Source organism: Manacus candei, unplaced genomic scaffold, assembly GCF_025592945.1.
Source record: "Manacus candei isolate 608988 ecotype Guabito, Panama unplaced genomic scaffold, ASM2559294v1 h1tg000048l, whole genome shotgun sequence".
Classification (NCBI taxonomy): Eukaryota; Metazoa; Chordata; class Aves; order Passeriformes; family Pipridae; genus Manacus; species Manacus candei.
In genome coordinates this window covers 3,027,779-3,041,163 of record NW_026138096.1, presented here as the reverse complement: position 1 = coordinate 3,041,163, position 13,385 = coordinate 3,027,779, and the positions used below count along the sequence as shown (strand labels likewise).

General features: G+C 38.8%; 1 protein-coding gene across 1 annotated transcript in view; it reads right to left on the bottom strand.

Annotated features, from left to right (window-relative positions):
- STK32B (serine/threonine kinase 32B) overlaps positions 1-13,110 on the bottom strand; it is a 176,507-nt gene extending 163,397 nt beyond the window's left edge. Inside the window, exon 1 of the mRNA XM_051798294.1 lies at positions 12,680-13,110. Coding sequence (XP_051654254.1) covers positions 12,680-12,755 — 76 coding nt within the window. The 5' untranslated portion in view covers positions 12,756-13,110. The remainder of the gene's footprint in view (positions 1-12,679) is intronic.
- Positions 13,111-13,385: the final 275 nt, after the last annotated feature.

The following is a 13,385-nucleotide window of genomic DNA, read 5'->3' as shown; positions in this document are numbered from 1 at the left end:
TGCATATGACATTAGTCAGCAACCTTTCCTGGGTGATCTGCTGGGCTGTATTCTTCTTTTCCAAATTGGAATGTAGCACTGCAGGAGGTTATTTGCAACATACAGGACATCCTGTCACTCAAAAATTCAGGATGTCATTAATCCACAAATGTCTGTGGAACAAAAGATGGATATGATCTACCTAGCACAGAAAGATCTTGAGAGGCTGAGAGCAGCCTTTAGTTACTCATTAATATTTGTACGCCCAGGGAAGCATTCAAAATTCTCTGCGTGTCACAAGTGAGAAAACTGAATGCCACAAGCAGTAATCTTTTCTCTGTAATGGACAGCAACTACACTGAAAGGGTTGCCTCCTATTAATGCTTTTAAAATCCATGACTGAGCTCCATCTGACACCTTTGAGACAGACTGATGGCTCCTGGCTTAGGAGCACCAATGATCTGAAGTCAAGGTAGCACTCAGCATAAGTGCTTGAGACTACTGAAAATGTGGTATCTCTTCACTGCCACACCTTACTTAATCTTTTCTAAAAAGCACACATGATCTCTCCTCACCCTCAGAAAAGTATTGAGAAAAGCCATTCAGAGAGCAGATGCTATCCTAGCAACATCTGGAATTTTCCTAACCACCAGACAAGTTCCACTTGGATACCCTGCCTTCCACAGCCAATGTCTATGAAGCTGCTTTCCAGTCCCTTTCCCAACCTGTAATAGTAATAATACAGGACAGGTTAGACCTGGTGGTGCTAAGTACATTTTTTTTTGCTATTTTGAAAGCTGCCCATGCAGCTTTTCTCTATCTGCTCTCTTCTCCCATTCATCAATAGGGAGTTCCCAAATTCCAAAAGAACAATGATTGCCCCACTGAAAGTTAGGATCAACAGGAAAAGTTCTCTACTCTATGACTCCTTTCCAGCAAAATCTCATGGCACTTAGCACTGACAATTTTTTTCAATAAAGATCAATAAATCCTTCAATAATGTCTTTCAACACTGAGATTTTTGTGGAGAATTTCACACTTGAAATGTATTTCTCTTTCTAAGGTATATTCATCTGCTATTATTGTTTACACCATTAAAAAAAATCTAGTTTAATAATATTAGCTTAAAAACTTTAGCAAGAGACCTCAAAGACCTGTCACTGGGCTGGAAAAGATATTGCAATAATAGCATAATTGGCGTGCTGCTGCTGAAAAATTACATGCCAAGTCTGGGCAAAGAAGAATCTCATGAAGCTGCAGAAGGCTTCTTGTAATCTGTTACTCCCATTATATCCAAGCCAATCTCAATAAAGGTTAACTTTGTTTTACAGCAATGACCTGCACATAAGATTATGTATATCTGTGGTTTTCATGTGCTAAAACAGTAAAATATGAAGCTGGATTTAAAATAATTACTTTTTCCTACTTCTCAAGCATGATCTTGTTCTTTGACTTTGAGCTCTGTGTAGCAGTTCACAGTGTTTAAGGTGTGCTATTGCCCCAAAAGTATTTTCAGGCTTTACAGCTTGGACAAAGATTTATCTAAACCTTACCCCAAAAGGCATAAAATCAATCTTTATAACATAATGTGAAAGCAATCCAGTGGGAAGTGGAAGATAGTTTCAGAAAGGTGTGAAGGACACTCAGGAGGCTAACAGTGATTTTGTGATTATATTGCATCTCTGCTTTAACAAGGTAGCTAAGGACAGTTCTCATTGCTCAGCAAGGGAGGCAGAACAATATCAAAAGGAAATAATAATTATTGGAAGGATTAACTCAATTTGCTTTTTTATATCTTAAATAAGGAACAGCAGGTATTCCCTTATTGCTGCAAAAGTAGGAAAAAGAAAGAAAATACATTTTGTCCATCCATTTGCACATTTGCAGTAGGTTGCTTTGTAGTATATTTATCTTACTAAATACAAGTCTTTCTTACACAGAACAGTGTTAGAAATACAATGACAAAGTCAGTGTCCTATTTCATTCAGAATTACACCAAACAAAAAATGACAGGGCAGAAAAGTACATAAGGTGTAGAACTTATTTAAATGTTTCCAAATTTCAAAGAACTGGAATCAACATATTAAAAAAAAAAAAAAAGATAGAAAATCAGAAAGAAAGTCGAAATAAAATTCAAAATCAATAAAATACTGCCAGATAGAAGTAGGAAGCCAAATAGCATAAATCACATTCTTATTTTTACAGTCTTATTTTGAGTCAGATAAACAAACTATAGGTAGATTTGATGAATATATCTGAAACAATCATTTTCAATGTAAAATAGGATTAATGAAATATAAAGTATGGAATTTCATACTATGTTATGATATTATGAAGAAAACACTTACAGGGATATAAAACTCAGGAAATAAACTTCAGATTCAACAACTATGTTTACTTATCATTAGAGCCTCAAAAACCTCTATAATAGGCTGCCACCAACTCTAGTGGTTCCTTCAGTGGAAGAGTTCCTTTAATTTAAAAGGAAAATACCGTTGCCATAATTTTGGAATGAATGACACTAACTTAGTGTCTACATTGCACTTAATAACTGTATCAGAAAATACAGTACAACATTTCTAAGTATAAAAGTATTATAGAATTTGATAGTTTTGTATCAAAGACCTGTGACCACGATCACAGAAAAGGGGTGTAGGAGAAAAACTGATTATAGATGTAATGAATCTTCCATTAGTTGCAATAGAAATTAATCATATGCAAAACTGGAAGAAGAACCCTGACAGACCAACTACCAGTGAAATAAACTGAAATCATAGAACAATAGAATTATTTAGGAAAAGACTTTTAAAATCTTTGAGTCCAACCACAAACCTAACTCTGCAAATTCCACCACTAAACCCTATCCGTAAGGGCCAAATCTCCAGTAAACTTTCTTTGGTTCCATACTGCTAGGTTTCCTGGCAGACAAAGAATGCCAGATCAGAAAACACAGAAAGCTGACAGACAGCCTTTAGAAAGGAGGTGGTGATTTCAGAAGAGGCATCTGACTTTTACGAACATTTTTGTGCAGGGTTCAAATTCCAGTGATTAAAACTAGAACTGTCTAATTGTCTTGCAAGTCCTAACTTGTCCCTTCAGACTCTTTCATTTACTTATTAAAATACACATGTTTATAGGAGTCAATGTGGAAATTAAGGAAGCTAAAGATGAGGTCAAACTGAGCAGGTGAAAGATAACTGCATGTAAACAAGTCTTGTTATCAGAGAGGAAAATAACTTGTTTGGGAACAAAAGGAAGAAAGTCTTCATTTCTGTGATACAAAAGTACAACCCTACTCTTAGAGTGCCTTGTTGATGGACATTTGAGGTGAATGTTGATTGGCTAAGAGAATAGACCAATGTATAACATTAAGATTTTTCTGAGGACAACCCGAATACGGGTCACATGCTGCATTTTCGTTATATTTGTTAGATCTGGGTAAGTGAGGAATCTCAAAGGGAAAGGCTGGTAGTACTTGCCAATGCACAGATGCCTTCATTCTTTCCTTTTTTCTCCAGAAATATGTGTTTTATAAAAGTGGAGTACTGTGCTATAGTATACATAGTACATATTGGCCTAACTATAAAAAAGTACTGTATACATGTGATGTATCATTTAAACAGTATACTGTTAATTTCTAAGAGTTTAACATTAAATCAAAGGATGTTCCATGAAATACTGTATTAAGAGAATCAGTTCTAGGTCCTGAAGAATGTATTAAAGCCCAACATCCCCTTGTACCGAGAGGCTGTAGGCATCTTGGGCCCCACCAGTGCTCATCTGCAGACACAGTGTGATACCAACATGCATTTCTAGTACAGCAAGTAGTTTCCTGGGATCAAGTGCAGACAAATAAAAGCCAGTGTTATTCTTCAAAATACATAATGGATAAGAGACTGAACACTAGATAGTAAACCAGCTTTGTTCTTCTTTAACCATAGGAAAAAAACACCCAAGACATTTGCCTGTTCTTTTTCTGCAAAGAGCTTGTATTTACTATCCATGCCAAATTGTGATTGAGTCCAAGGAAACTCAGAGGATAATTTAGTTAAGAAAACAACTTTTATTGATCTTTGCAGTTTTCGATCTTTGTATAATAATTATCTTATACTTTTTCCTGTTGCAGGGAAGCTCCCATATACACGGTGTTCACAACAGCAAATTAGGCAACAGTTCAACATAGGCTTGCATTCGGCAGTAAGTAATGTCATTCAAGGTAATCAATTTAACTAGTCCATGAAATTAAGTAGAACTGTGCTCAAGAGAGATCAGACCTCCTGATGTGCACACTGCTTACTACTGCTGCTCTTCCCCCTCTGAAAAGTCCATGCCTTTCCTGCTAAGTTTGGTGTGTATCCCCTACTTTTGATTCCTTCCCCTAATGTGTTTTATGTAATAGGGTACTGTGAAGTTCCTCTACCAAACTGAACTAAAAATTGTCCTTTTTAATTGAATATTCTCTCAGAAATTTTTGCCTTGTATTGATTGATCTCAGTAGCAACCTTTTCCACACCTTCCCATTATTTCAGCATTAGCTCACTAAGTCAAAATCTTGTGAAGCCTCCAAGATTAATTTGACAATCTTTCCTCTATTCCACCCTTCAGTGCTTAGTCACGGGTGTCACTGCCCACCAGGTTTTGCTTCAAGAAGGTTTTGCCTTCTGCTTTCCCAACCTTGCTTTTTAATGAGAAATAAAAAAAAAAAAAGGAGAGTCCTGTGCTTATCCAACAAAACCCTGCCTTCTTTGGTTTTATGCTGACGTTAAGAAGGGACTGTACAAAGACAGTTCTGGTAAGATAGGACCTACTTTCTTTCACAATCTATGAGCAAGATCATAATTCGTTACTATGTTTTTTTTCCAAATATTTACTTGGCCATTTTCTAATTCAGTCAGGTACAACATTTGATTCCAGGATGAAATTCCTTCAGTCATTGGGCAGTATGGTACACAAGGTTCCCAAAAAACTGCATTCCCACCTGGGAGCTACATTCACACATCCATATCAAGGAATTCTTTCACTTTCATGACAAATGCTGTCAATGACCCAGTAGCTGTCACACTGAAGCCAGGTGGGATGAGATAGATTTGTTCCCCCTTGTTCTGTGGTAAAGTTGTCAGATCTTTTGAACTCTACTGGGAGTGAAGTCAATATTGAGAAGTAGAGTCAGTTTAATATCTCTGCACATTTGAAAACCATTTGTCCTGGAAGAACCAAACATTTGCTACTCAGTTTGTTGCCTCTTCCACCATTCGGTTTTTCCAGTCCTGCAAAACCCAGCTCTCTGAAAGCCTGCTCCTTGGCACAGAAAAAACAGCAACACAGTTGAAGGAGCAGAACCTTTTCACTGCAAGAAACATCTCTGGGTAGGTGTGGAAGACAATGTCTGAATTTGTGAAGGAGGGATTGCAAAAGCAATGGTGTTGAGATTGAGACAATAATCTTTTTTTCTTACAGTTAATTTCATAATCAGAATTTTCCCTGATCTTGAATAGGAGTCTCTAAGCCTATCTTTCTTGATGATTGGTTAGTTTCGAATTATTTATGCTTAGTTATGCAAAAAACCTGTCTTATATCCAGGCCCACTGCATAACATGTATTGCTACATGGGTAAAATGTTACCTTTCCCGAGCAGTTACACTTCCTAGATAAGCCAATAAGAAATTCCTTAACAGGTAGGTGTCATGACAGGCATTTTTGTAGATTTTGGAAGTCTACAAAAGAAACAGCAAAGACTTACATGATGCCTTTGTTTAAGAGGGAGGTCCTGACCAGGATGTTTCCACCAAAGCAGAAAACTAAATCTTGAAATTGTAGAAAGTATTATTAGGAAGAATCTTGAAAATTCATCATGTCCATCTCAAAACCATTGCTGGCACAGATTTTGTTGAATGCGCATGATGGTAAATTAAAATTGGCAAATACTTTAGATGTCCCTTGAAAGGATCCTTGTTTTAATCCTGACAATGTGAGGTTAATGTGTTATCACACAGTATTTTTAGGACAGTCAAATGCTGGAACAGATATGCAGCTCATTTGAGGCAGCAAGAAGCTAAGATGGAAGTTCCAGATTCATCTTCTTTAGAGCTCCCTGTAGAAAAGGCAAAACTGTGATCTAGTATTAAATTTCACCAACAATTACCATTTAGTGTCTGAAGAGGTCCACATTATTTGTGTGCATTGTACCAAAGCCTGATGAGGAAGATAACGGCTGATGGTGATTGCAAAGCTCTGATATTTCTTCTGAACCTCCTTCAGCACAGACCATGGAAACTGTTGATACCAGTTTGGGAGTTGGTACCTCTGTGACTGCCTGAAATTAGCATATTGTTGTTCTGTGCTCTCCCTTCTGTCTATATTCTCCTACTGTCTCATATCATGCTGTAAGTGTACGCTTGACACTTATCACTATTTTGTTCTGTGTTTGTACAGACAATAGTAGGAGGGATTCTGGAGTGTATTGCACTACACATAATGATGACTTCCTGTCTGAAGTTAAATAAATAGAAAATAAAATTGTATAAAATTCAAAATGGTCATAAAACAAAAAATAAAATAAAATAAAATAAATCAAATAGTCTGGATCTAATTTATCTAAAACATTATTATCCAGCATAAAATAATGCCTTCAGCAGCTGTGGTTTTCAACAAAACTGCTTTTGAGCAGTTTTTTAAGTCACAATGTTGTATTCCTACCCAATCCAGTTCTAAAGGGAACCGGAATATTCATCTTTCCAAAGAAAAAATGAAAATGCAATGTAACACACCATAGAACTTCCAAGAACAAACTAAAAATCCAGCAGAAATATTGATCCTCACCCAACATTTGCTACTTTCTCTAACAGAAGGTATTTAGATTCTAAACCCTTTATTTAACCATTCTGTAGGGCTGCATTTTATGAAACAATTAGTTTTTGAAAGAGTGTGTTATTAGCCCTGTGACTTGAGTTCTGTGCAGCAGCTACACAACCGCCTCAGACATTTATAGCTTTGTGGCAGCAGGATGATGAGCACTATCATATCACTGACAGTAACTGGGCACTGCATACTCTGGTTTGAATCTGACTCCTTTTGACATTTAACCATTGCTTTAAATTGGTTCCATGTGAAACTCTTGCGTGTCATTTTTCCCTATGTGACTTTACAGTTCTTCAGCTTTCATTGCACTTTATATAAATTCAGTCATCATGCTCTGAATTTAGCTACCTGAATCCATACTAATTACAGGCATTTTTCTTAGGCTCTGCATCTGGCTTTTAGGCTTTTAGTACAAGATGGTGTTTTCAGCAGCTGGCCATTTAATAATGATGCTTTCTGAAGCTCAACAACAATTTTAAACCCTTCATTTAAGCTGAAGGCTTTTCGAAACAGGAGGTGTAGAAATCAATTTTAAATTACAACTTCAAATTGGAAGTTTAACTCCAGAGGATGGATGCTATATTCTCTAGTACATAAGATTTCCATTGAGCTTTGTAGTTATGACACTATAGCAGAATAAAGCCTTATGACTCAGGCAAAGTGGGACTTCAGCACTTCCTTGGAGTTAAGTAGATACATAAGCACTACAGTGAAACAACTTCTGGCCATGGAGAAATAAGTCGAGGCATGTTGCTATGCCTCATTTCCTGCACACAAGACTACATTACTGAGGCACAACATGTCACACTGACCTCCATAAAGGTGTGTTTGAGCTCTGCAGCTTCAGGATGCTCAGTGAAAAGCTCTTTGGAAATACATATTTACTTAAATGTAATCGTGTACCACAAAAATAAAAACAAACTCTTTAAACGTTCAGTACACTTATTTCTAAAAGTAACTGTACCAAAACTGACTTTTTAAGCCCCAAATAATCAAATACAACTGCTATATCACTTGGCAGAGCCAACTTCTAGCTTCTAAAGCTTTGTTTCTTATCCTTTCCTTTGCATCTTCCACCACAATGTATACAAATACGTTATTACTATTTGGAAGTGTCAGGTCTCCTGTGTCAGGTCTTTTCTAAATGACCCTTTTTAACTATTTCACTTTCACCTCTTAAATATGATTGAAGTTTTAACTGAGCACCATCAAGAAAATCCAGCATGAAAGACACTCTTTGTCACTATATTGCTAATATAGTCATTACTTATGATATTTACTGAGAATTTGCTATGAACATTGGTGAATATTCCCCTCACTCTTCTATTGACATTCTTATGAACATATTGCTATTTCTGAAGAGTTGAACATGAGGAAAAATTTACTCCTTTGGTCTCCTGTTGTTAGTACTAGATACATATATTCGGGAAAGGGTAGTTCTTATGAAATAGGAAATATTCAAGGTGAAGGGAGTCAAGTTCCTTTGCTTCAGCAGTATTAACCAAAATGAGATTGTTTTACCTGAATTGACTACACAATTAGTGTAGTATCTTGCTTAAAAGTACTTTTTAAATGTCTGAAAAAGCATTACAGTTCCACACCATTTAAGTATCTAGCTTTGATAAGAGGTAGTGATGCTGCTACACCAGACCTAGTTGTCTATCCAACATGTACAGCAATAAATATCAAGAAATGAAACATACTTTCCCATATCTTTAGCCACAGTACAAGCTCTAGGCAAACAAAGGACTCTATACCCTGGTCTTTCCAGGCTTTTGTTGTGCTTTAACTTAGGTTAAGAAGAAAAAATTAGATAAATACAATATGGTTTTACCAGAAGTTGTTTGCACACAAATAACCACATATTTCTGCTCGATGACAAACTTATTTTGTACATGGTAGAGTTGGTTTAAATTTAATTTTTCTCAATTTCAGTGAAGATGTATGTATAAGAAAGTATAAGCAAAGCTGAACAATTTGAGGATTAACTGGTAAAATGCAAGGTGGGCATCTGTGCTAGTTTTGTCTGGAATACAGTTAATTTTCTTCATAGCAGCTAGTTTGAGGCTATGTTTGGGATTTGTGCTGAAGTAGTGCTGATAGGACTTACACAGCGTCAAAGCCTTTTATGCTCCTCACCCCAGCCCACCAGTGAGGAGAGTGAGGGTGCACAAGGAGTTGGGAGGGGGCACATCCAGGACAGCTGACCCTAAATGACAACAGGGCTTTGTCTTCCCAAGTTAGTGTTAGGTGTGATGGAGCCCTGCTTTCCTGGAGATGGCTGAACACCTGCATGTCCATTGGAAGCTTGTTTTGTTTTGCTTGTGTGCACGTCTTTTTTTTCCCTACTAAGTTGTCTTTATGTCAACCCATGATTTTTGTCCCTTTTATTTTTCCAGTTCTCTCCCTCATCCCATCACAGGGGAGTGAGCGAGTGGCTCTGTGGGACTGACTCGCTGTTTGGGGTTAACCATGACAGTAACACAGGGAAAATGTTATTTAGAGATGGGAATTATGAAGCTGACAGGGGTTAACAGCAAAGGAGATTAAGTCTGGAAATGATCCAACTGAATACTTACACAAAATAATCAGTGGTCTTGATCACTGGCATGGAGCTTAACAGAATGGTGATAATTCAAAACACTGAGTAAAGTAATGAAGAATCAGAGCGATGCAAGGAAAGAAGTGGGTGATCATCTTTGAGACTATGAATAATAGAAATGGACCAAAATTCAGTCATGTACATAAGAACACCACAAATTTCTAATGTAGATTGAAGCTCATCAATGGAAATTACTGAGCAAGGCACTGGTGGGCTAACTGATCACATGGTGACAGAACTATCCACACGATACATCCTTGAAAAGAGCATATTATTAAAGGCTGTACTAGAAGAGTTATTTCCAGTAGAGAATAGGAAGCATTTTTTTCGTACTCAGGGTCCTGCTGAAAACTCCCTTGCAATTCTCTGTGTAATTTGGGTTATCTGTGTGCTACCAAGACAGGTTCAAATGCAGACAGATGAGGGGCACAGGAAGCGATAAAGCAGTAGAAATAAGAGAAAATTAGAAAAGGTTTCCCTACAAATCAAAGAGTGAGAGGGGACATTTTTGCTGCCTATTAGAGCACTGGAGTAATTCTGGAGCGGGGAGAGCAGTTTAAAATAACAAAAAAATTGAATTAAACGGAAATATTATAAATAGGTTAAGAAACATACAGTCAGGAAAACAGATGTTTCTAACCATTCAAAGAGTGAAGTTCTGGGAGATCCAACAAAAATGGAACATAGAGAACTAATGTAGCTAGTAAAAATGGTATGTACTACAGCTTTTAAAAAGATCAGCATATGATAATGATGTGTTATACTGTTTGTAATAGCTGGGGACTAACAGTATGTAGTTCAGGTTTCTGGTTGGATCATTTTTTTATTATCCTACATATGGTAGGGAGTCTACATGCAACTTACAGTTTTTAGATCCACTCAATGGATCAGCATCTCTTCTCACCAGAAAGCATGAGTTTTAACTCTGGAACAGACACTCTGTAGACTTGTCAGGCAGTACCTGGGTGCTCTTCACACACTATTTCCATATATTTATTTGTTAAGTGGTACACTGAATAAATAACTTTTTTTCTATGACAACAGAGTGACAATAAATGGTTTAAAACCTTTTCTTCCAAAATTCATGCTTTATTCTACATCCATCATTAAGATGTATGAATATAAAATGACAATATTTTTTCTGCTCATTTTTCTAATTTTGAGACAGCTGTGACATTATACATAATACACTAAATAGCTTACTTTCTACTATTCCTACATATTCATACACAATTCACCTATTCCAGTTCTCTCTGAATCAATAAGCATTGTCAGTCTTGAGCAAAATTATATCATCATAAGAAACAAGTCCACTTATCCACCTTCTCTTGCTATACTTTACCTTTATTTTTTATTCCATATTGAGTCCAATATTGTGGAAAACAGTGACTCTTATAGCTACTAGTGGGAATATGAAAAACAACTTCATTTTGTATTAAACCCTGTAAGATACATTTTCAAAGAGGAGATATTTTCCTATATGATTTAGGTACTTGGAAAAATGCCATCCTGAACAGTATTTTCTAAGTAGTATAGGAAATTGGTTATTGTTTCAAAAGCAATGGACTCTTCTGAACTAGATTGTTGTACTAAGTGTGATATCTTAAGAGGAATAAAAGATTATGTTAGGAACATGCATAATGGGGAAAGACACCTCAGAACAAAACAAAACCATGCAAAGAATAGATAATGACAAAATAGAAATCCATAAATGCTTCATGTGCTTTTTTATTAGCTGTTAATAATGGCTGCATTACAGAAATATTTTCCTGATGGAAAAAGAACTAAGTGGTATGAAGGCATCTCTACAATAATTTACTATTGAACTTTGTTCATTTTGTTCAAAAACAGACCACGCTTTTGTCTCATGGAAAAAAAAAAGGTGGTAATAATTCATTGAAACTGCCAACTCAAGAGAGTCCAATTAAAATCTTACAAAGGCAGAAGCATGGATATCTTTTTCCCTTAGGGCATCTAGACAAGATTAACAGTATGCTTTCACTCCTGGGTATTTCTCAGTGTGTTACCTCAAGGATTACAAGACTAATTGTGCATGATCAAGATTTTACCTCGGGGGAGGTGTGTGGGGTTCTTTCTCTCTTGTTTGTTTACAGATCATGACCTATGGTAAATTACTGAAATTTTATATCAGTACAAGAAAATTACGGTTATGACACCACAATACACAAATGGCAAATAATCTGTCCCATTCCCCGCACAAACAATGTAAACCACACCTCACCAAGCTTTGTCAAGGAATAGGGGATGGTAGTCTTGTCTTAAAAGCAAGTAAAGCACTTTACATGCATTTAGATATTTTCCCCCAACTAGCAAAACAATGCAAATATCTCCATGTGTACTGAACATATAGGGCAGAAGATACATGTTTCTGACTTGTTATGAAGCCCAGAAAGCCAAAACAATGTGATAGTCTATTTAGGCACAATCACTTCCTAATAAAATATATTGGGAACTTCTGGGGAGCCAATACACTCCCAATTAAGCACCCTTTGTCTAGACAGGCAGCTACATCTATTCCATAAGTAACATTAAAAACATTTCTATGATAATATACAAATATCTGCTTCCTAAGAGTGCTCTGTTAACTCTGCCTCAAGAGCCAAAATTATTTTAATTGAAATGCATTCACATAATTCCAGTTAAATAGTCTACATTTGAAAATTACACAGAAATGCATAAATAGTGAAGAAACACCACATTTTAGGCAAACTTTTCCACTGCCTTCCAAAAACTTTACAAGATACACTTTCTTATGATGTATTATCTAGGTGGGGAGCAGAAACTCAGAGTAATAGAACAAGGTAAAAAAAAGTTTCAGACAGGAAAGGTGATGGAAGAAGTACAGACTGAGAGATATCACCATCTAAAACAGGCAGGTGGGCAAAGAGACGACTATAAATGAAAACAAAAACGTGGGCATCCATCTCAAAAATTATGCCCATTCATAAATACAGGTATGAAGTTATCTGCCATGTGCTCAAACCCCAGCTGGCGATGTGCTAGGATTGAGCTGCGCCTAAAAGCAGACACCCACGCCCTCGGTGTGGATGGCTGGACAAAGGCAGGCTTTCCCCCTGCTTCCCCGGGCAGCGCCCGCAGCAGCTCCGCCGGAGGATCTACGCGGATCCCGGAGGGAGCGGGGTCGGGACCGGCCCGGGCAGCGGTGATGCCGCTCCCAGGTCAGCGCGGGTTTGGTACCGCGGACAGCTCCGCACTCACCGTCCTCGTTCTCGTCGAAGACGGGCGCCCTGTGGGAGTGGCCGCCCCCCATGTTATTCCGCGGCCGGCTCCGCATCCCCCGCCGCCAGCATCCCGCGGGACGCGCCGGGGCACCCCGGCAACGGGGCAGCTGCCTCCCGGCTCCCAGCCCCGGCCCGCCCGGGGGAGCCTCGGCAGGGCTACCAGTCACCCGGCGACATGGAAGCGATCCGTGTGCCCCTGGCAGAGCCCGCTGCTGGCTGGCGCGCTCCGACTTGGCCCGTGTCTCATCGCGGAGGGGCAGCGGAGGGAGGGAGTTAGGGGAGGAGGGAGGGATGGGGGGGGAGGGAGGAGGCGGAGGTCCTGCTGCTGGTGGCTTTTGGTGAGCGGTAAAAGCTGGATCTACCTGGATCCTCGCGGATCCTCCCTCCTCCGCTTTTCCTCCTCCCACACCTCCCCTAGGGAACGCAGAGCTCCCGCTCCCGCCTCGGCAGCAGGGCCGGGACCCCCGCCCTGCGCTGCCCCGGCGGTGATGCCTGGTGGGGAGCGGGACCGAGGATGGGGAGAGGCAGGAGGGGCGAGCGCTGCCCTAGGTCCAGATGATGTTTGTTTTGCCTCCCAACTGGGACAGGGGTTCATTCCAGGCAGCGCGGTCAGTTGACCGAACTTCCCTGAGTTTACAAAGGGGAGGGGGGAGAAGGAAAAGAGAGACATTCCGTCCCGTTTC